A 23,734-nucleotide genomic window follows, 5' to 3' on the forward strand; every position below is an offset into this window, starting at 1 on the left:
CCAGTGAACTGGTACATTAGCTTATTTTAAAGAGATGGTAATCTAAAACTGAGTAATTTTAATTACCCAATGATAAGTGTTTTTTATCAGAACAATCTGGTCTATCCAAATATAGGATGGAGCATACAGCTTCCACTTTTACCTTTCAGACCCAATCCAGAAACCTTCGCAGGCAGTCGCTTTCATGACAAACTATTTTTGTGTTTAATTTTATATTTACAACAAAGAAATAAAGGGAGACTAGTATAGATCTATTTCAAGCTATTTAGATCTCATAAGCTAGCCATACCTTCTGGTCAGGTTGAATCCCAGAAGGGAATGGCTAGCTGATGAGAACTAAATAGCTTGAAATAGATCTATACAAGTCTCCCTTTATTTCTTTGTTGGTAAATATAAAATTTAATACCAAATAATAACTGCCAAATCAAACAAATCTTAAGGTACTGTATAAAAGATATATCATAGGAAGATACAACAAATGCATGAATGCCAATGTGCTAGTTAGGAAAATATATAAATGAGATAATTCCAACCGCTTATCATCAATCATGTGGGATGATGTATCACCCTGGCTTGTGTGGTCTTTGAAAAGCCAAAGTTTTAAAGCATTTCTAAAGGAGAATAGAGTTGAGGCCAAATAGAACCCAGAGGAAATGGTATTCCAGAGGTTGGCATAGATGATGGGCCATCTTTCAGAACCGAGGTGGCACAGTGGTTAAAGTGCAGTACTGCAGGCTACTTCAGCTGACTTCTAGCTGCAGTTCAGCAGTTCAAATCTCACTGGGCTCAAGGCTGACTGAAACTTCCATTCTTTTGAGGTTGGTAAAATGTGGACCTAGATTATTGGGGGTAATATGCTGACTCTGTAAACTGCTTAGAGAGTGCTGTAAAAGCACTATGAAGTGGTATATAAGTCTAAATGCTATTGCTATTGTTATTTTGGAAAAACAAGCAAAACAAATACAAGTCAACTATTACAACCACAATTGAGGCCAGAGCTTCATTGCTAAGCAAAGTGGTTGTTGAAGGAGTTGTGCCTGGTTTTGCAACTTTTTTTTTTTTTTGCCATAGCTGTTAAGCGAAACACTGCAGTTATGAAGCAAATCATGTTATTGTTAAGCAAATCTGGCTTCTCTTGTTGACTTTACATGTGAGAAGTCAACTGGGAAGGTAACAAATGGTGGTCATTCGACCCCAGGATGCTGGAACCATTATAAATGCATGAACATTGTCAATGACAGAATTTGGATCCTGTGCCCATAGGGATACCAGATAATTGTAAGCAATAGTCACAAGTCACTTCTTTCCGTCTAATGGTAATTTGGAATAGTTGTGAAATAAATGGCTGTAAGTTGAGGACCACCTATGCTTCAAACAAGTGCATGAAGCCAAAAACGGTGTAATTTTTTAAGATAGTAATCCTCTAGCAGCATCCTATACTTAGCTTCCTCGCAAATGCTAGTTTTACAGATACTGTTTTTTAAAAATTGAACATTTAGATATAAGAACTCCTGTCTGAAATAAGAAGCCAATATAGATGCACCTTTTTTTTTTTGGACACATATTATCTTTCTCAGGTTTGCCCCTCTTCCTCTGAAGTTGCTCTGCCTTGCTGCCACAAGAACTTTGGTAAACATTCACAAAAATATCCACTTCTGAAAAGCCAGGCAAGTTTTATCAATGTAAAACTATTTCAGTAGGCATGCAGTTTTCAGAATAGACAGCATTTCCCCTCTGCTCAACCTTCAATCGACACCTTGAACACTCGAAAAGCTGTGTCTATGCAAAGACACAGCTATCATAGATGGTTATCTTATTTTGTAAACTATATGACATAAAACAGTTCATCTGAAAAAACGGAGGAATTTTTTTCTTAGGAAAAGACATTTAAAATAAACACTGTCAACAATTCAGATCGTTGTCTGCAACTGTTGACACTGGTGCCATTAATGCATTCTTAGAGAACTTGCTAAATCCCATTTCCTTGTGTTGGATAAAATATACATTTGATGTTATTAGTTGCCATCAAGTCAGTATTGACTCAGAGATTTTTGAGATAGTTTTCCTGAATAGTGGCTTGTCCTCAAGCTGGTGACTAATCATTTTTGAAATGGCACTCATGGGGGTTAGTTGTATCACTTTTCTTTAGTATTGGTACAAGCACTGATCTTCTCCAATTGGAACCTTGTTTAAATCAAGTTAATGGCCTTTTCGGCTTCCACTTGCTTTCACTTTTTGAATAATAGGAATAGTAAGTAGGTGGGTGGGGGATATCAGGATTTTAGAGATACTTATGTGGGACATGACCAAAAAAAGGTTGGGAACCACTGGCCTAGAGGCACCCAAATTCTGTCAACAGCTTTGCAAATAGAAGATAAGCAAGTTTGTCTCTTCCTTAAACCTGGGACAGATATTTAGTCCACCCACTTAAAAAATACTTGCAATGGTTTTTTTCTAGCTACTCCGCTTACTACATTTGTGTCAGAAGCACCTACCATGGCACTTCCAAGTTGAAAGGATTAGCCAGTAACATCACCTTTATCCAGAGTATGCCTGAATGGGTTCCTTTCATGTCCCTGTCATTTCCCCACCAAATTGGTACTTATTATCCTTCCATTTTGCATGTTTTCGAGCTCTTAGGTGAGACAAATTGATGGGAGCTTATTCCATCATTCAGCTCATGCTCACAGGTTTTGAATTGCTGAGCCACTTCTACCTCAAATAAGCGCATTAAAATTAACACTGCCACACAGTGTACGGTAGTGGGATGGAAAAATGTCAAGGTGACCCTTTCAAGCTTCTGTTCTAAAGCAAGTTCTGGAAATGCAAAAAAGACAAGTATTTTTCTAGTCTTTGAGGACTGAGCTTTGCACAAGATGCCCAATTATGCATCCTTAAACAATACAGAATAGCAACAGTTGAATATCTGTTTAGTGCTTTTAGTCTTAAAAAGGCATATAAAATAGCGCCGGTCGACTTACCGGCCGGCAGCATTTGCCGGAGGGACCGGGCAGACACCGGACTCCCTCATGGCGGCCGCCATCTTGTTTTTGGCCGAAATCTCGCAAGATGAGATTTCGGACGAAAATCAGGCCTACGAGGCCTGACGTTGCTGCCGGTCAGGGGCGGGGCTTGCAGGCCCTATTTAAGGGCCTGCAGGCCCTGGGCCAAGCCTTTTCGCTGGGACCGGCAGCTGGAGCAGACACTCATTAGAGTTTTGCTCCTGGCAGCCATTTTGTGGTGGCCTCGTGTTGCGGCCGCCATTTTGGATCCAGCGAAGAGGCCTTTCTTCAAGGCCCAGTGGTGCCCTTGGACTCCGGAGAAGCTTCTGAGCGGTGGCGCTGGTGTCCTCGTCCCCCTCGGGCCCAAGGGGGAGTGGTGATTCGCTCCCGGCTGGGAGGGGGGTCTGGTTGGGCCTTGCCCAGGGTTCAGGGGGTTCTTGGCCTTGGGGTCCACAGGGGTTTCTGTGGTAAGGGGCCCTGTTGCTGCTCCAGGGTGGGTTCTATTGTTTTAATCCCCCAGGGTATTTTTCCTGGCAAGGTTTGGGCCTGCTGCAGGGTTTTTTTGGGGAAAAAAGGGTTTTTTTTTTCTTCACTTCTATTATTTTACAAAAAGGCATGGCCCCAAAGAAGAGGCAAGCCAGGGCCCCTGTGGCCCAGCCTGCGGTTACGCGCCCCAGGAGGGCCCTTAGGGCTTCTGCCCGGGCTCGGGCAAGTATGGAGGGGGCCCCTGGGGTGGTGCCCGCGGAGGGGGCGGTGGGTCTTTTACCTACAGCCCCTCACTCTGATGTTTCTCCTGCCCTTTCTTGGGCTAGGGTGTTGGAGAGGCTCGATGAGCTTGAGCAGTGGCGGAGCGGCTCGGGCCCTTGGGGGGCCCTCGAGCAGGTACCAGCGGCATTGGGAGGAGCTCCATCGGCAGCCCAGGCCGGGCAGACGGCCCATACTGGGCAGAGGGCCCATACCGGGCAGGCGGCCCAGTCCGGGCACTTGACGGCTTTTCCGGGCCCCGCGGTGGTGGGGCCCCCTTGGATGTCTTCAACCCCGTACGGGGCAGGTGAGGTTGCACCACACAATACACCTTCTTCATTTGTCCCCTTGACTGGTGCGGGTTTTCTCCCGACGGGGCTGGGGAACGGGGTTAGCTTTGGGGGCCCCCAGGCGGGCACATGCGGGCAGGTCTGGTCGCCGCCGGTGCCTGGCACGGCGCGGCCGCTCAGGCCGGTGGTGGCTGGGGTGCCCGGGGTGCCCGGGGTGGGGGGTTGGACCCCTACAGCTCCTGCTGTTATGCCCCCGCTTCCATTGATGGCCTATCCCCAGGGGATGGGGGTGCTAGGTCCGGGGGCCACCACGGTGTGGGACCCTTTCACCAGTATTAAGGCGGGGGCCATTCCGTGTGGTCTGCCGGCCACCCCGTTAGGGTACCACCTCCACCCGTCCATGAAGGAAGCCATTTGGAGGGGGGAGTACGTGGAACTTTTTTCATTGCTCAATCGGGAGGTCCCTAAACAAGAGAAAGACGTGGTTCCTGGGGAAAAGCCCAAGAAAACAAAAGTCACCAAGTGTTTCAGCTCCTGGCTGTACGCTTTTCTGACATATGCGTCAGTGGTGATTCAGAGGCAGCCAGCCATGGCCTCGGCGATGCTTAAGTATATTGATTTGATCGCCAGGGCTAATTTTGAATACAAAGGCACCATATGGCGCCATTATGATAAAGGGTTTAGGATGAGGATGGCTGTGGAGCCCAACCTGCCATGGGATATGGTGGTACCGGACCTGTGGTTCAGGGCCACGCATATGTCTGGCAAGGAGGGGTGTGAGCGGACCGACAGCGGTCATTTCATGGAGGAGGAGCCTGCGGTGGCCACGCCGGCCAAGGTGACTCCTGGGGTAGCTGGTAAGGGGGCCTCACCCGCCTGTCATGAATTTGCTGCGAAAGGGGCGTGTTTTCGTCCCTTTTGCAAATATAAGCATGCCTGCGGGAATTATGGGGGGGCCATGCATCTTCTGTCTGCCCCCGCCACAAGAAGGGGGCGGAAAAGAAGGGTGGGGGTCCAGGAAAGCCTCCCGCATCAGCTGGGGGTAAAGGGGCCCAGCCCAATTAATGTCACTGTGCTTGAGGGTTGGTTGGTTGACTACCACCCTCGCTCGAGAGCGGCTGCTCTCTTGCTAGGTTTTTCCAAGGGATTTAGGATCCCTTATGTGGGGGTCAGGAAGCCTTTCATGTCCGATAACCTTAGATTGGTTGTCGGACATGAGGACATTGTTAGGGCCAAGATTGGGAAGGAGGTGGCCGAGGGCAGGGTCCTAGGGCCTTTCCCGGAGCCGCTCTTTCCGAATCTTAGGGTGTCCCCTTTGGGGGTGGTCCCCAAGAAGGCGAGTGGTGAATTTAGGTTGATTCACCACTTGTCTTTTCCTAAGGGGGAGTCAGTGAATGATTTCATTCCTGACGAACTGTGTTCGGTGCGGTACGCATCCTTTGATGCGGCCGTGACCATGGTTAGGAAGTGTGGGGTTGGAGCCCTTATGGGCAAGTGCGACATTAAGTCGGCATTCCGGCTCCTCCCCATACACCCGGACGACTTCGAGCTCCTGGGCTTCCATTTCGAAGGTGGTTTTTATGTGGACAGGGCATTGCCAATGGGCTGCTCTGTCTCCTGTTCTCTTTTTCAGAGTTTTAGCACCTTCCTGGAGTGGGTGCTCAGGAGGCGTAGTGGCCTGGGCACGGTCGTTCACTACCTTGATGATTTCCTGATGGCAGGGCCTGCGCACTCGGAGCAATGTGTTGTGCTGATGCGGGACTTCGAAGCCCTTTGTGCTCAGCTAGGGGTGCCTTTAGCCTCTGAGAAGACCGAAGGCCCTGCTACCAGGATTACCTTCCTCGGTATTGAATTGGACTCAGAGGAGCAATCTTCTAGATTGCCCCTGGACAAGTTGGTTAAAATCAGGTGTAAGCTGGAGGCGGTACTGGGCTGCAGGAAGGTTACTCTTCGGCAGCTCCAGGAACTGGCTGGGATCCTTAATTTTGCCTGTCGGGTAGTGGTGCCGGGCAGGGCTTTTTCTAGACGGTTGTATGATGCGATGAAGGGGCTGCGTTTGCCCCATCATCGTACCCGCTTATGCGCAGGAGTCAGGGCTGACCTCTGCGTGTGGCGGGAGTTTTTGGAACACTTTAATGGGCTGTCTTTTTGGAGGCACAAGCTTCTTTTGGAAGCTGAGTTGCAGCTTTGCTCTGATGCTGCAGGGACTTGTGGTTTTGGGGTAGTGCTAGGTGACCAGTGGTGCTGGTCGGTGTGGCCTCCGGAATGGAGTGCCTCTTCTCTGGTTAAGGACCTGGCTTTCTTAGAGCTCTTCCCCTTGATAGTGGCCTTAGAGCTTTGGGGGGAGCAGTTTAGGAACAAGACTGTGCACTTTTGGTGCGACAACCTAGCGGTTGTCCATGTTGTTAATGCCCTGTCCTCTAAGAGTGACAGGGTCATGCGGCTTGTCCACCATTTTGTGCACAAGTCCTTGTCCCTAAACGCCTTGTTTCTGGCTAGACATGTCCCCGGGCTGGATAACGGGGTGGCTGACGCCTTGTCCCGTGGTCAGTTGTCCAGGTTTTGGACCCTGGCCCCGTGGGCACGGGAGTCGCCAGAGGTATTCCCAGTCCACCTTTGGAGCCTGGGTGGGCTCCTGAGCATTGGAGAGATGAGGCCTCCAGGGTGATCGCCCTTTCGGTAGCACCGGGCACCCTGCGGGCCTACCAGCGTGCAGGTAAGGAGTTTGGGGATTTCAGGCAGGGTAAGGGTTACCCCCATAGTTGGCCTGCCCCAGTTGAACACCTGGCGGAATTTTGTGTCCTGCTGAGGCAGCGTGGCCTTTCAGTTAGGACTATTAGGTCCAGGTTAGCCGGCCTCGCCTTTCTGTCCAAGGCGGGGGGGTTTAGTGATTTTTCTGGTGACTTCCGCATTCGGAAGATGCTGGAAGGCTGGGTGAGGGAGCGACAGGGGTCCCTTCTGACACTCGTCAGGCCCTGACGGTTCAGCAGCTGTCCTTGATTAATCAGGCCTTGGACAGTCTGTGTGCCTCTCTGTACGAGGCCCGTCTTTTTAGGGCAGCCACTTGTGTCATGTTTTCGGGGCCCTTAGGGTCAGCGAGGCAATGGCCTCCTCACAGGCTGACTTGTCACTCCGTGCCTTCCAGTTCACTGATCTGGCCTTTAGACAGGGGGGTGTTTCACTTTTGGTGAGACATTCCAAGACAGATCAGTTGCACAGAGGGGTTAAGATAGAGCTTAGTGCAGCCACCGACCAGTCTGTATGCCCGGTGGCTGCTTTGCAGCAGTTTTGTGGCTTAAGGGGGTCAGGGCAAGGGTACCTTTTTAAGCATCAGGACGGTACCCCCCTGACCCATTATCAATTCTGGGCTTTAGTGTCTAAAGCAATGGCTCAGGTGGGCATGGATCCCGCCGGATATGGAACGTATTCGTTCCGTATTGGCGCCGCCACTAGCGCGGCGCTTTCTGGTTTCCCGGCCCATTGGATTCGGGAGATCGGCCGCTGGCGGTCGGCGGCATATTTGGGTTATGTTAGGCCCGCCGAGGATCCTAGGCAGGGCTTAGGCTAGGTAACCTCTCTGTGTGTGTCCTCTTCCAGGTCCCCATGCCAATCAGAAACTGACGGCGCTGCTGTGTGGCCACAGCATGGTATTTTGGGCCGGCCGCTCAGCAGCCAGAAGCGCCATCGGGACCCAGTTGTCATTGGGACGGTGGGTCAATGTTGTTTGGATGGGCCGAAGAGGTATGCGGTGGGAGGGGCTCCTACCGACGTTGCTGGGAGGGCAGCATCTCAGGGCTGTACCTGGCGCTGCTGAGCGGGCGGCTACCCAGGGTCGCGCTCAGATGGGACTGGGTGGGCGGCAGCCCATAGCCGCACCCAGATGGCTGGTCTTGCACCTCGGTGGCAATGACCTATGCCTGCTTGGTGGTCTACTGTTGATCATCCAGGCGCGCGAAGACCTGCGGTGGCTTCGCACGGTGTGGCCAACCACGCAAGTGGTGTGGTCGGAGATCCTCCCAAGGATCGTATGGAGGGACGCCATTTCCCTTAGGGCCATTCACCGGGTCAGGCGTAGAGTGAATAAGGCCCTGGGCAAAACAGTTAGGGAATTAGGTGGGGTTGTAGTGGCCCATCCCCTCATCACTGTAGATCGGCCGTGGCTTTACCGGGCCGATGGCGTTCACCTGTCAGAACAGGGGAACACCATTTTCTTACAGGACCTGCAGCGGTCTCTGCATGAGCTGGCGCAGCTAGAGGGGGGAGTCGGGGGGCCAAGATAGAGATCTGACCCCCGCTCCGTGGCAGGTTAGGGGCAGAAATCTGGGTGGTGGTTAGCAACTGCGCGTTCTCCCTTGGGCATCTTTGGGGATGATTGACAGGTTCTCTCCAAGCTCATGGTGGGGTGCTACCTGAGCAGTTGGGGGGAACCTGTCTTTGGGTCCCGCACATTGAAGTCCCCGGGTAGGGGTGCGCCGGCGGGACCCCCCTCATGCGAGTGCATGGCAGGGTCTCAGGTGAGGGAGAGGTCCCTCACCTGGACTAGCATCGAGCTACGCCCATAGTTGCCCAGGAATGTTTATTGCTACGTCATTTCCGCCCCGGAAGTATTTGTTTGACCCTGCAGGTCCACTGTTTGGGTCATAGTTAAGCATGTTGATTTAATTCTAATTTATGCTAATTTATGCTAATTTAATTAAATAAATTATGCAAATTATTATTAATAAAAATGACCCAAGTTTAAATCCAGCTCTTGTGTCCGTGTCGTTACTCCGTCTCTTCGGCAAAGTTCTTACCCTGATTAGTTGGGGTTTTTTTTAGTGTTTTTCTTATGAAAGTGGCCAAGAAAAGTAAACAGGGGTGGGCTGCTGCCCAGACCGGGGGGATGGGACGGGATGCAGTGGGGTAGTGAAAATGGAGCTCCATCCCAGAGCACCCAATTTGCACTGAAAGATGTTGAAAGAAAATGCAGGGCGTCCTGCGTAAGCCACGTCCACAGTTTGGTAGTAAAATTTTTGGTAGCCCTTCACTGAAGGTAAGTCATTTGACATCAGTCAAAATATATTAATTAAAACCTATATCAATAATAATAATTATAATAATAATTTATTAGATTTGTATGCCGCCCCTCTCCGAGGACTCGGAGCGGCTCACAAAAACAATACATCATGTACAAATCTAATGTTAAAAACAATTTAAAACCCTTATTTTAAAAAGAGAACAATCCCACAACCTAACAGACCATACATAAACCAACAGACCATACATAAACCATAAATCAAGCAGGAGCATTCTCTCATTTTCAAGACAAAATGGACCCACTAAAATGAAGTAACAAATAAATGGTCTGATTTAAATATTAATAAGCCAGATGCCACTGTAAAAGGCCAGTATCTAGGTCTTTACAGATTTCAAGCGTTTATGTAGGCCATGTTGTTTCACTTTTCCAAAATAGTAATTGTTCCACCAAACCAAAAGATATGAAATAAATCAAACTGAGATATTAATTCTTTGTGCCAAAGGCAACTTGGATATAACTGTAAGTCATTGCAAAATTTCGTAGGATTGCATAGGAATGCCTAGGATTGCATTCTGGTTTCACAATTCCAACCCCCCCCCCCCACACACACACACATCTGAAGGAAAGTAAATTGGATAGAACAGACTAGTTTTGGGGTAATTGTACCAATGGGAATATGCTATCTGCTGCAGATATCAATTGCATTGGTTTATCTCAGCATCCTTAGCTTTTTGTTATCAGGAGCTGCTTCCAATAAATGAGCAAGTGAAACTGAGAGACAATAACTGAAAGTCAATTATACAACGTGAATACAACAGCACTTATATTGTGTAGTATAGCAGGGAAGCTTTTTCTCATTGTTCCTCCAGCTGTTACTTTAGATAACACTTTAATTTCAAGCTGTCAGATGGATGATTTTCCTGACTTAAACTTCTTCAGGATTCTACCCCCCCCCCCCAGGCATTGACAAATTGTCCTAGTGAAAGATAGAGGTGCTAGGAAACAAATATTAGTTTTCTAATAGAGAAGTTTCAGTGGCTAGTTGGATTAGAAATCTTATCTGTGATTTATCTCCCATCCTGCTGGACAATTTGAATGCAATTAGGTTTGGATGCTAACTCAGGTTCAGCCCGGTGCTGTTTCAAGAAAAAACGCCAAGAAGATGGAGAAGGAAAGGGAATCCTCATAATTCAGATGATGTGATGTATATGACTTTCATCTCTCCTTAACCATAGCTTGTTCTAGGTTTTAAGAGACCATGCACACAACGCCCATTGTGGCACTTGTTCTTTTTTCTCTTCTTAGGCAATTACACATTTTACAGGCATAGCAGGTAGAAACAAATGGTATTCCAAAGCTCAACAGGTTGATGGACTTCTCTGAAGCTTTTCACGATGCCACAGAATTGAGATATAGAGATAAATGCTAATGGTTATGTTAGTCAACAATTGAGTCAGAGGGTTTTTTTTAAAGTTGGCTTAGCTGTGCAATCTTTTCAGTTTAAAGAGGCTATGGTAGCTATACCAAAGTATGGACATCCATCTTGCACTCATCCACTTAATTTTTTTTCATCCACTTACATTTTTGGATGTTCACCAAATCACCTGTCTCTTATTCTTAACCGAACATTTCTCATGAAACTTTCTGGATTTCCTTCAAGTAATAATCATAAGCTTCTTCTTAACTGAACTTGGGCAGTTGATCTGTCCCAATTGTTGAAGGATATATTGCATATCACTTTCCCAACAATCTGAAGTTGGTTCTTGCTGGGCAGAAAAATGTCAAAGAGATGGAAGAGAAAGATATTGTGATGCGTCTCTCCAGTGATTGTCGTGACAGAAGCAGTTCCAGTTAGGAAAAAAATTGGTAGACACCATTTGGATTTTCACATTACATGAACTCATTAGGTTGTATTTTAATGTGATACATTTGAACACCATGGGTAAATTGTTTGACCCAATTGTCTCTTTTCCCAGTCTCAAATAATTTATTACCCTCACCCAAACAAAACAGAACCTACCCATACTCCACAAATATTTCAGCAGTGGCAAGCCCAAACTGGATCCTTGACTCTCAAGGATTTATAAATTGCTCCATTAGACCCAACCACCATCACCTAAGATATGCCCAAATTAAGGAACCCAAGAAGAGTTGCATGAAGAACAGCTTAGTGCTGGAAAGAAACAGGGAGAGAGAATGAAATTCAAGGTGACTTTACATTGATTCTCTTTAGTATAATAGAGGACAGAGAAAAACCTTTTGGCTTTCAAAGTTCTTTTAACTTAGCCTACAACAATCAAGTAGAGTTTCATTAATTCTTTTAATGCCTGTTTCCTGACCCGGTAGAATTATGGCCCTTCTGTAAGGCCTTCAGGAATAACCTTACCAAGTTGGACTATCTTCCATAATTCTATATTTTTATTTCACTTACTCTTTTAATGTTTATTATGAGTTTGTATACTATAAGCTGACTAGAGTCTATCTGCTGTCAGGTTGATCAGCTCAGTTTCATAAATAAATACATATAATAAATGAATGAAATTCACTATGGCTTATGGCTTAATTCAATGAGGGAATGCAGTCACCAACTTGCAAAGCCATGCCATTGGTCCATGTAGCTCACCTTCTGTATTTGTCCCAGTCATAAAAAGTATTTTGACAATAACCTAAACCTTCTCCATTCAGTCTACTGTTTCTTATTTATTCTTACTGATGGAATATAAGTGAAATATCTGCCAATAAGACACTGAAGGCCAGGCAACTCACAAGGTTTATTATAATTGTAGTAACGGTAATATGCAACTGGAACTAGTAACAATAGCAACAATATGGCAGTGCCTGCAGCTATTTATACCCCCTGCTGCCAGGCAGGTCCGGCCAATCTCAACTATGTATTTTCCCGCCCAAGGATAAGGGTGGGAATATTCCTCAACTGTCCTCTGGACACAACAATAAGTAATCTCTCTTTCTGATAATGTTCTTCAGATCTCTCTACTGACTCTCTTTCATTAGTATCAGATGTTTCCAGCCAACAGTAGCCAAAGTGGAAACTCCATTCTCCCCATCCAAGGACTATAACTAAAAGTCATCTTAACTATGCTGCCCTCGCTGGTCACCTCTTTTTAAAATAGCCCATTATATATTCTGTCACATTGTGTTATATACATTGTGTTGCCAAAGAAAATTCAAAAGGGCAGTTGTAAATGTCACCTATTCTGCGCAATATTTCATCAGCTCTGCTTCTAATTTGCTTCTTTTGGCAGCATGTGCCTTTTCTTCCCACCCAACAGAAGGTTTCTTGTGGGGAGATTTCAAAGATGTGTTAAATCATGATGAGCATGACTCCATCTATCGTCAGCATGAGTCATTATAGCACCAAGCTATCCTACTGTGTAAATGCCACCAACATCTAAAGGTGCAGCTGCCACATATTTGAGAGACAGTTGGATCAATCATTTTTGATAACAACAATTAATTTGTACATGGAAAGATGATGAAAACAAAGTGTGTGTCTCTCTCTCTGTGTATTGAATCCGAATTCCTTAGCCACCATAGCTATGGTGATATAGTGGTTAGAATGCAATATTGCAAGCTAACTCTACCCACTGCCAGGAGTTTGATCCTGACTGGCTCAAGGTTGACTCAGCCTGCCATTGTTCTCACGTCAGTAAAATGAGGATGCAGATTGTTGGAGATACATGCCAACTCTGTAAACTGCTTAGAGAGGGCTGTAAAGCACTGTGAAGCGGTGAATAAGTCCAAATGCTATTGCTATTGCCCTCCTCCCCAAAATAGGGAGTTGGAATGGGCTCTTTATATTTGTGACTTCAACTCAACCCACCTGTTACTAAAAGAGTAGGCTAAATGCTAATAGGAGTCTTAAATCACAACAACTCTTTTTCTAGGGAGTTTTCTTCTTTCTGTTGAAGCAACATTATTGATTTTCGCTTTTAAAAAAAACACCTTAAAATAACGTTGTAAATTTTCCTTGCACCTACTGCCTTGAGCTCAATGAATAACATTTTGTCACCTCAGAAGTGAAAGGATGCTCCAATAGATCAGACAATTAAGTTATTAAGTAATCAGACATTGCAAGTTATATATGTAATTATAAAATAACACAAGACCCAGTGTTGTTCTTTCATTATATCCACCACCTGCATAAAGATCTATCCCTAAATTAAAAGACTTGCCATTTTCAAGGAATGGGATCAATCTGAAGCAACGATCCTTCATTCCATAAAGCTCTGCTTTTGCCTCCCTCTCTCAGTCTTTAATACATTTTGAAAGATTCCTCTATGTTCTGTTTATTTTCTGAATTTACTAGAATGAACAAAAATTCAACCTTACTCTAAGTTGATTCCCCTCTCTAAACATTCTGATTCAGCGGCTGGTTGCCCTTACCTGCAAACTGGCGCATTGCACGCACATCCTCTTTATTCATCTTTGCCCACGTGCAAAAAAATCACCGAAATCTCATACATGAGCGTTCCCTCCTGAGAGTTTGCTTCTATGCATGTGCAGAAAGCAAAAAAGTGGAAATATCAAGAAAAAAAGATGGCGCTGCCCGATGAACTGGCACCAGAGAGGTTGCATGCAAATTGCGCAATCTGGTGTCCACTACGGGAGCAGAGTTGCCTAACACACTGGTAGGAACCCACAACTGTTCTGATTATTATGCTATTTACCTGAAGCCTACCAGGGCAAAAAGAATTAATTAATCATTAGACTTTTTAAAAGGCTGAGTTTGGAACATGGTATAATGTAGATTTTATGCACACTATAAAATTTTACTGGACTGAGTTCTGATTCTTTCGTACTCTGATAGAAAAAATGATATCCTTGGTACTCTATGACACTGTTTAAGGATAATAAAAATAACTGTGCCTCTTCTGTACATTACATGCCACATCTGTCTAACTGTCTGCCTCTTCATCCCTCCATCTGTCTTTCTTGTCATTTCTTGCTTACTCAAGCTAATCACTTTATTTTAGGCTCCATTAAAAAAAGGCTATTTAAGCAACTGAAGAATAGAGTAATAAGCTAATAAACAGTTGCCTGGCCTGCTGTTGTTTCTTTAAGAGACTTTTTATTCAAATCAATTGGTGAATTAATTCCTAGTCTTAACCTTCTGTGTATTTTTGATGAAGACTTATTTTCATTAACTGAGTTTAGCAATACTGTGTTTCCTTGAAAATTAAACCCTGTCATGTTTTTTGAACCCTGAAATAAGTGCTTGGCCTTATTTTGGGGGAAGTCTTATTTTGGGGTGCATGGAGCAAGATGGGACTCCTCTTGCCATCTAACCCTAACCAGAGAAAATGGCGGGGACTGGCTACTCATGCATTTAAATATGGTTGCGGAGGGCTTATTTTCAGGAGATACCTTATTTTCAGGGAAACCCAGTTGAACTGTCTTCTCCTGAGATAAGCTCTTGGCCTACCTAACCCAAAATTATTTCTATTACTGATAGGAATTCACCAAGGTATCAGACATGATTTGTCCCAGCCTTGCCATTTGAGATCTTTTAAATGGAAACAATGAAACCCGAACCTTTTCTATATAGTTCAGTGAATGGAAATTACCTTAACATTGGGATCTACCTTATTTGGAAATCAATAAACCATTCCAGGATTAATTAGTTCTCTCACTGGGTGCTAATTTTACAAACATTTATGCAACGTTTATACAATGATTCCCTGTACTAACTTCTTTCTAGATTTTAAAAATGTGATTTTGCATCCAAATATTTTTATGACCAATTTTGCATAGACTAAAATTGCATATTGATAAGGCATTTTTAAATTCTCATCACATTCTAGAGTCTTCTAAATGTGAGAGAACTTAATTTTGCATTTGTATTATTATTATTATTTGCATTGTAGAGCTGTAAGCGAAAAAAAGGTGATTTTATAAGATTGAAAGAATACTATGTATTTAATATTTTTAAACGTCAGATCCATGTAAAATTTATTTCTTCCAGTTCAGGTAATAACTTTTTGTAAATTATCTTGACTGCTGCCACTGTGTGACAGCTATTTTATATAAAGATTTTTAAATTATGGCATTTAAATATTAGTAATAAAATGTATTTGGCATTTGAAATCCATGTCATTTTCTATACAGAACCTATATCTGCCACAATTCTCAAATTGTCAGATTAAAGCTTGCTACATTTATTATGGAGAGTACATATTTAATATATCCATTTTGTCACCTAAATCACCAATAGTTATGCTATTAATATTCTTAAGCATCTAACTGCCAACATTTAATATAAAAATGACTAGCCAGAAAAATATAAAATCGTAACCTGAAGGAAATGGTATACTTACATAATTGGCAGCCAAATCTGGATGAAGATAATCAATTCCTGTAAAAAATCAATAGCAGCAATAACCCATAAATACTTGTTGATTATTGCAATGATATGGCAAACCTATCTTGTCAATAAAACATCTCATTATTTGTCTTATTTTAGTCTAAAAGTTATACTGTGTATCTAGGGAAAATATCCATGTCTATAAGAATATGGAATGCCCTCTGTGGATATGATAGGATCAAACCTACATGCCTGGATTAGTTTAAGGAAATAATTATCCATTTAAGCTTCCATTTACTTAAAGTAATTAAAACCCTTCTGTTTGTCAAAGGTAAAACTAACTAGATACTCTTCTGTTTATTTAGCCATCCTGCCTTGACAGGATTTTGTTTGTATGCTATGTGCTACATATTAACATTCACATTGTAATTAGGTTAAGTGAAGAATTAATACTTTATATTTGTATACACAAGAAGCTGGTTATAAATAATAAACTGGCAAGTCCAAAGGGAGAGCTTCAAACCACAAGGTTGCTCACTCAGAGAGGTTTCCTGGCCTGGACAAGCTTTGAAATCATGTCTCTGTGTCTGTGATTTCTACACTGTATATTGAAGGAAAAAAATAGTAGAATTCATGATGTTTTAAATAGCTGTGAAATCCATTTGTTTTGTAGGTAAGCATATCCCAAGTAAAAAATGGGCCTTAGGCTCGTTTCAGAAATATGGCGCAAATTTGAAACACAAAAATTAGGCTGTCAGATTTACTGATAAGAAAGTTTAGTCTTACAGAGACTTCCGGTGGCTGTGAACTGTGTTGGGAGGCTGGAGATGGAGCTCCGTCCCCAGACCTCTGTTTTTGCCCTGGTGGTCATGATTTAGCGATACGATCGGACCCGGAGAGTCTGATCAAGAACAGGGGGGCTCCGTGTACCAGAGGGCATATGATATGCCATTATGCCACAAGATTATCATACAAATGGTACAATTATGCAATAACGACTTCTAACTAAAGAACTTAAATAATTTTATTTGCATGCTAATCTCATGATGATGTTCGTTTTCTCCTCCTCCCTTGGATGTCCATGATTTAATGCCAAATTTATGATACAGATGACAATCATGACGTTCATAGTACCCTTTTTGCCATTTTTCATGACATCAGTTCTATAAAACACCAATACTTGTTACTCCCTTTTCCTTAGGAACTTCTTTTTTTATATATCCTGACTTGTCCTGCAGTTATCAGGGCATTAGTTTCCTGTTTCTGAATTGGATAATATATTCATCACAAATTTTTCCATTTTCAAAAATACCATGAAGAGTATAGAGGAGAAGAACTTTAGTCAAATTACTCCAAACTAGTCAGTATTCAGCTTTATTGGAAACTGTTCAACATAGATCATCAGATATTTCCTAATGCCAATCATTAGGGGTCAAATTATCTCTCAGAAATGTTTATAGCAAGGGAAATAAAACTGTATAATAGCCATTTTAAAAGAAAGCTGCATTTCCTAACTGTTTTGGAAAATCCAGTGCCCATTCTAGTAGATCTTTTAGACTGTGATTCCCATAAATCCCTTGACATTGGTTATAGTCAAAATTGGTATTCAGCTGGCTTGGACCAATTCGGACTAACCGATAGTAGCAACCTGAGGGCTCGCTCTCCCACCCTGGTGCTATACGTTCTATTTAGAAACACACACATGCATGCAAATGTGCACACATGAACAAAGCACATGCGTGGAAGGCTGTGTGCATGCACCGAATGTGTGCCTAAGTGCATAATCACATTTTCAGTGCTGGGTGAATCAGTAGGAAAATTATGTGAATCCCACTTCTGGTTATAGTGCCTGGTATTTATAACCATTGTAAACCAAAGTACTTGGACTATATGAGTTATCTATTCCTTCTGTAAGAATGATGGTGAATTGGATCATTTCCAATTTATGCTTTAGAGAAAAGCCATTACATTGTTTTGTTTTGGTAAAGAATTTAACATTTAGATGCATCAGCCTTCGACTGTAAAATATAAACTGCCTTCCATTAAAAACAAATGTATTCCACTAAATGCATTTGCCTTGTATGATTAGCAATTATGCAGTCCATTTCAAGCCACCAATAGATAAGAGCAAACATTCTCCTCCTCCCCTCCTCCCCTCCCCCTCCTCCTCTTCCTCCCCTCCCCCTCCTCCTCTTCCTATTTTTAAACTAAGTCCCTGTTCTGGAAAAGAAAGTAAAAGATTTACCATCTATATAGATGTATTGAGGGGACCAGATTGGATAAATCTGCAAATGCACTTGATTTTTGATGGTCACACTTCACCAGCGATTTAGGCTTAGGGGAAGACAGGATTATTTCCATTTATTCAGAATATGGGGTGTTTCTATGTGTGCAGTTTCAGCTCCCCATCTACACTTCAGCCTCATTTTAATACAGTACACTTACCAGGTATGTATGAAACTGAGATGATGGAAAGAACCAGCAAAAGGTAGTAGATCTATTGAAAGAAATCTTGGATCTGATTTCACCAAAGATTGCTTGTAAATCAGAAAATAACCAATATAAAGGGACATCTTCAAGGTGTGATAAAAAATGTCAAGATGACAACTACAACAGCTTTGGGCTTTGATTGCCCTGCTATTTCCTGTAGATTTTCCTCTGCTAGAATGTGTATAGAATCAAAGTTAGATCAAATTATCTGAGGCAGAAAATCCCATGAGAGATTCTTCTTGGGAATATTGCAGAATTTTGCAAAGTATTCTGGATCTGAAAATCTCTGCTTTGCATTTGGAATTCTCTATGTTTAGTGCAACTTTAATGTTTTGAGGATGGAAAAGTCTGTTTTGATCATGGGAATATTTGAGCTTGAAAAAGAAGTGATCTTAAAACACTTCCAGTTTTAGAACATTCAATAATAGAGAGCTTTGGACTGAAAAAAGTTTTGAATTAAAAGTACAGTAGTCCCTCGCTATACCGCGCTTCACCTACTGCGGCTTCACTTCATCGTGGGTTTTCAAGAAATATTAATGAGAAAAATCATTCGCGGATTTTCGCTGGTTCGCGGGTTTCTGAGGAAGTCGATCGGCAGATTTAAACAGCCCGCCGAACTCGATCAGCAGGTTTTTTTTAAAAAAAAAATCTAAAATTGTAAATACTGTATTTAAATACTGTATCTAAAATAAATACTGTGAGGGAAGGGTTTATAAACACTTAAAACAATGAAAACTTACCAAACAATTACAATATAAATACTTAAATAAGTACTATCAGTCGATAAATTCCCCATCGCGGATTTCACCTATCGCGGCTGGGTCTGGAACATAACACCAGCGATAGGTGAGGGACTACTGTAATCTGCACATATTGAGATGATTATTATATAGCATTATTAATGTTGCCTAATAACACTATGGTAGCAATCAGTTATGTGTTACCTTTTCTTTACATCCCAAATCATCTGCAATCAGAAGCATCCTATTAATTAAACCATCTCTGGAAATATGTATCTGTTAATTTGCACATTGTTTTGTAGCTGAGAAGCAGAATTTTGAATGCCTAGAATTGCAGTATGACCAGAGAATGCAAACAAAATCCGCTATCAATTTATTATTTGTTTCAATGATGCTAATTAATATCTTCAGAGTCTGAATCAGAATAGAGCTGGAAGCGACCCTGGAGGTCTTCTAGTCCAGCCCCCTGCTCAAATAGAGAACCCTACGTTAACATCTTAGATAAGTGACTGTCCAATCTCTTTTTAAAAACTTCCAGTGATAAAACATCCTCAATTTCTGAAAGGAAGCATTGGTTAATTGTTCTCACAACATTGATTCTTTCAAATTAGTTAGGCAAAGTGGCATATTTTCCCGCTAAAACCACGTTAGCAGCAGTATAGAAAATTTAATCAAATATTAATATGGTCTTCTATAGCAGGCTCGAAATGTGAAAGGACATAAAAGATATTTTGGAGTGGCTGGAATAAAAATTGTGTCTCCATGAACAAATGTAATCTTTGTTCCCTGTAGCTAGCAAACCTTTGCAGACTTTAAGTAAGTTCCATTTCTCTAATTACTTATTATCCCTCTTGCACTAGTTTTCATTGGAGAAGTTCTTTACAGAAATTCATGAAATGAAACAAAAAAAAAATCAATAATTCCAAAAGAAGGTTTCAGTTTTCATCAAAGTTATTTTGGAAATTCATTTTATATATATATATATAAGATTGGTTACTTTCATCCAATATCTGTGTACTTCTCTTTAATCAGCAAGAGGCTGGGAGAAAACAATTTGAAGACAAGGATTTAGGAACTTGGACTGTTGATTTTGTACCTTACAGTAGGTTTTCCTGTCATATGATTATGTAGTTCTAGTAGACAGTCTATAGAACAGATGGTCAGAATTTAGGTTATTGCTCCCCTCTGCTTGCAGAGATTTATAGAGGATTGAGGTTAGATGTTCTGGATTGGCATATAGTATGAAGACTGATTAGCCATCTTGTCTTTCATCTTTGTTGAAATTCTAAACCATCAAAATGGTTTTTGCCCGATTGCTTAGCTCTTCTGAGTTTCCAATTTTTTTAAAAAAATATTTCATTCTAATGTCACCCTTGTTTATTCCATTCTACTTCCAAGTCTCTTGGTATTTATAGCTGTCTAAAAATTTCTCGGATTTGTGCTTTGATGTCAGTTATGAGAAATTGTGACCTAATGTGAAAGTGCAAAATTAATTGGAACTAATCTGCATTAAAGTCCAGTTAGGTGTGGGTTTGGATATTTTGACTGACGACAATCTAATTCCTCAACAACCTTAAATCAAAGGAAGATCCAAAATAGATGGAATTAAGATTGTAGAAAAGCTGTTCCTAAGATGGTGCACATCAGTAGCAATCTACAATTAGATGATAGAAATTTGCAGTGTTCCATGCTATGCTTGCCTTGTTCTTCCTAATCCAAAAACATAAATTGGGAGATCTTGGACACAGAAACTCTTAGTTGCATTCAGTTACTGAAAAATGTAAAAAGTTTCTTTTTGAATCCAAATAAAGGAGCCAGGGAATTGTGAATCAAGTGCAAATGGATAATATTTTCGGTAGACAAGCAGCCACATTTATCCAGTGGAGCATCAGTAGAGCAAGAATTGGCCCCTGGGGAATTTTCTGATTATTTTTAGCAACTTTTCTGATTATTTTAGCACTGTGAGGGAAAGGTTACAATGCAGATTAAAAATCCAGCTCAGGTAAATGGAGGAAGGCATTAAAATGTCTTTCTGTCTTTTCTTTCTTTCTTTTTAGAAGTACATTGGTGGAAACACACAAAGAACACACATTCACATGACAATTAATTCAACGTTTATTTCTGCTAGCCCTTTTCCAAATTAGTAAACTAATGTGCTTTAACTAAATGCTGGATTTAAGAAATTCTCATTACAGTATACACAGACTGTATGCAAAGGAAACTTTGTCTGGATGATGATTTGTTATTAAAAATTATGACTGAATATCTTCTACGTTTTTTAATTAACATTCCAAAATGTTGAAGGAAGTGAATAGTGGAGCAAGTTTTAATGTTAAATTGCATTCCTTGTTACAATGAAGGGTGAAATTTACAAGAGAGTCATGATATTTTAGTTTTCACTTACCATCATCCATAATTCCTATCGTTACTCCTTTTCCTGTGTAGCCCAGCTCCCAGGCTTCAGCCACATTTAAATCAAGGCCAGGAGTCCCATCTGCTTGTCCAGTGTTGATCTAATGCAACACATTTCAAACAAAAATCGTAAGAGATTAATTTGCTTGGCACAAAGCAAAATGTTTACATCCACTGAGATTTCTTCTGATTCATCTGCCATCAAGTGGCCTTCATTTCCTTGAAAATGCAGCCCAAAAAGAGGCACAAATCCAAAAATACTAACATAGAATGTGGATCTCATTTAAGTCACAATGAAAGAGGCTTAATAGATTTCATTGTTTGATGGATGCCACTGCTGTAGTGGGGGGCTATTTAAAGTGCAGTTTGAATGGCACAACTCAACAATTGATTGTATGAAGTATGGGGAAATGGCAAGGTCTCAGCTCTGAGCATGTGGAGTGCTTCTTGCTCTGGAACATCTGGTGGATGAGGACAATGAAACTATAATTTTAAAAAAGCACTCTTTAAAGCTAGCTTGGAACCAAGATACTTTTCTTTTTGAGAAGGAAAACACAATATTCATTCTTGTTTTGTCATAAAGTAGAATTATGCTGCTGAGCATTTTATGTCTCATCAGACAGAAAAACACATTTGCTATTCAGATAGCCATGTCTTAAAACGTGGCAATTCAGCTGATCCCTCACTCAGAACAAATTAAATTTCAAATTAAATAAGTATTTGTTATAACTCCACAGGATACTTTCCAACCAACTCATTCATTAAATATCAAATTAAAATATAAAAAAGAAGCTGCATAGCAGTTTGCATTAAAATAATCATGAAAGCCAGACCTGATATGCAAAGCTCTCTAGAGTAGTAAAATCAAGGGCAAAATAAAAATAGAGAAGAATGGTTTTAAATGCCATGACCGAGGATCAAAATCCCACCAGCCACAGATACTTTAAGATACATGAAGACCTGATCTTGTTCTTCTGAATTGGCTTTCTATATTAATCCATTGTGACACACAGGTATGTTGCTGCTGCATTGCGACTGGGAAGGTTACTATTTAGCCTCTTTGAATTAGCAGGAAAGGTTGAGGAACATTCCTTAATATTTTCCTTAGTGCTTACCTCCTCGTACATCTACTAAGAAGAAACTGTTATAAAAACCAGACTCCAGATGGACACTATAAGAAAAAGTTAACTATAGCCTTCGAAAGGCAAAGCTTTCAAAAGACTTTCCAAGCCTAGATGTAAATCCATGTCTTTATTCTTGTTTACTATCTAGAATTCCTTCTGGTAGATGGGCAGCCATATGTATTTGATAAATAAACACAAACAAATGGAATCAATTCAATTTGTAATTACATAGTTGCTAGCCTCTAATCTAGCAGATATGTGGAACTGGCCAAGGTCCTGAATTACTATATCTAGTCTTGTCCAATTGCTGATATGGGTCTCACTTCATAGCTTGAGCCCTTATTTACAGTGGGCATAAAAATTCTCCATGGAACAGGACACACTAATTTATTATAAGGACAAAAATTGTGCTTTCAATGAAATTTGTAATTTAAAGATAATTGATATATTAATTATCCTAGCAGTGTAGCTCTTGTTCTCATATGGATATCTAGTAATATTTAGATATAGAAATCATTTGTGTGCAAGTGAGAAACTTAATTCCCTTTAAAAAGCTTGTTTTAAAAGTGGCATGTTCACTCATTGGAGTTAGGACTGGTGTAAGAGAGTTACAGTTAATGTAACTGAAATTGAGTCAGTTAAAAATGTTGCAGGCAGAAGGCTATGGAAAAATAATCTGAGTGCGCAAAAGCAAAGACCTACCTGCATCTGTCACCTGTCCTCAAATCATACTATTTTTTGTCTCTGACCAAGGGGGTTTTTGAGCAGGGAAATCTACTTACAGGCTAGTACACCTCTACATTAGCCAGTATTTAGATTGAATTGATAAATTTTATATGGAGATCAACCTATCTTTTATCCAGTACAGTACAAATTAGCCAACAGGCAGACTGGCTTCCATGGTTTTCACCTGGCTAGATCACTTGAAATTTTATGCAGCTCTGTATCAGCCAAGTGAATATTGGACCAGTGAGGAAATGGCCCAAAGATGGTAGTTCCCCTAAGCAGACTATTACTGTGTTATGAATAGAGTTCATCCTGTCAGTTCAAAGATATGTCTCCTTTATTGCATATAATTTCTTCACCCTGATCCTCTCCCTTTATCTCTTTTTTTCCAGGAGCCCATCCCCAATATTAATCTAGTAGCTCCATATTGGACAGGGAAGGAAGGGGAGAGGAAGGTAACTTAGTCCCAACTGCAGGGTGTAATTGAAATTTGATGAAATAATCCATCTAATTTATCCACACCAACTTTCTTGATTTAAAATTTTCCAAGGCAATACAGGGAGCTTTAAAAGAGCTTACAATTTGCCAAAAATAACTAAATTTCATTTCAGAATCATTCGATTGTTTTATCTCACATTCTGTCTGAGGGGCTCATATTAGGCAATACGTTCTCCTGCTGTGAAGAAGGAAAGGGTCTGCTTACCAAGTACCACTGTTTTGTAAATAAAGGATCGTCCATGTTGATGACAATTTCATTGATGTTTCTGTATCCTCTCTTCTTCCTCCCAAAACCTTCCTGCTGCACAACTTTCTTTACCTGCAAAAGTCAATATTATACTCCATTGGAGCTTGTAAAAGAACATAAGC

The 23,734-nt window shown here is 41.7% G+C and overlaps 1 protein-coding gene across 2 annotated transcripts in view; it reads right to left on the reverse strand.

Annotated features, from left to right (window-relative positions):
- Positions 1–23,734, reverse strand: part of PCSK2 (proprotein convertase subtilisin/kexin type 2) — a 137,099-nt gene that overhangs the window by 53,461 nt on the left and 59,904 nt on the right. For both annotated transcript variants that reach the window (XM_070732583.1, XM_070732582.1), the window contains exons 3-5: positions 23,571–23,684; positions 21,010–21,118; positions 15,389–15,426 (exon numbers count right to left, since the gene is read on the reverse strand). In XM_070732583.1, coding sequence (XP_070588684.1) covers positions 15,389–15,426; positions 21,010–21,118; positions 23,571–23,684 — 261 coding nt within the window. The remainder of the gene's footprint in view (positions 1–15,388; positions 15,427–21,009; positions 21,119–23,570; positions 23,685–23,734) is intronic.

Source organism: Erythrolamprus reginae, chromosome 1 (genome assembly GCF_031021105.1).
Source record: "Erythrolamprus reginae isolate rEryReg1 chromosome 1, rEryReg1.hap1, whole genome shotgun sequence".
Classification (NCBI taxonomy): Eukaryota; Metazoa; Chordata; class Lepidosauria; order Squamata; family Dipsadidae; genus Erythrolamprus; species Erythrolamprus reginae.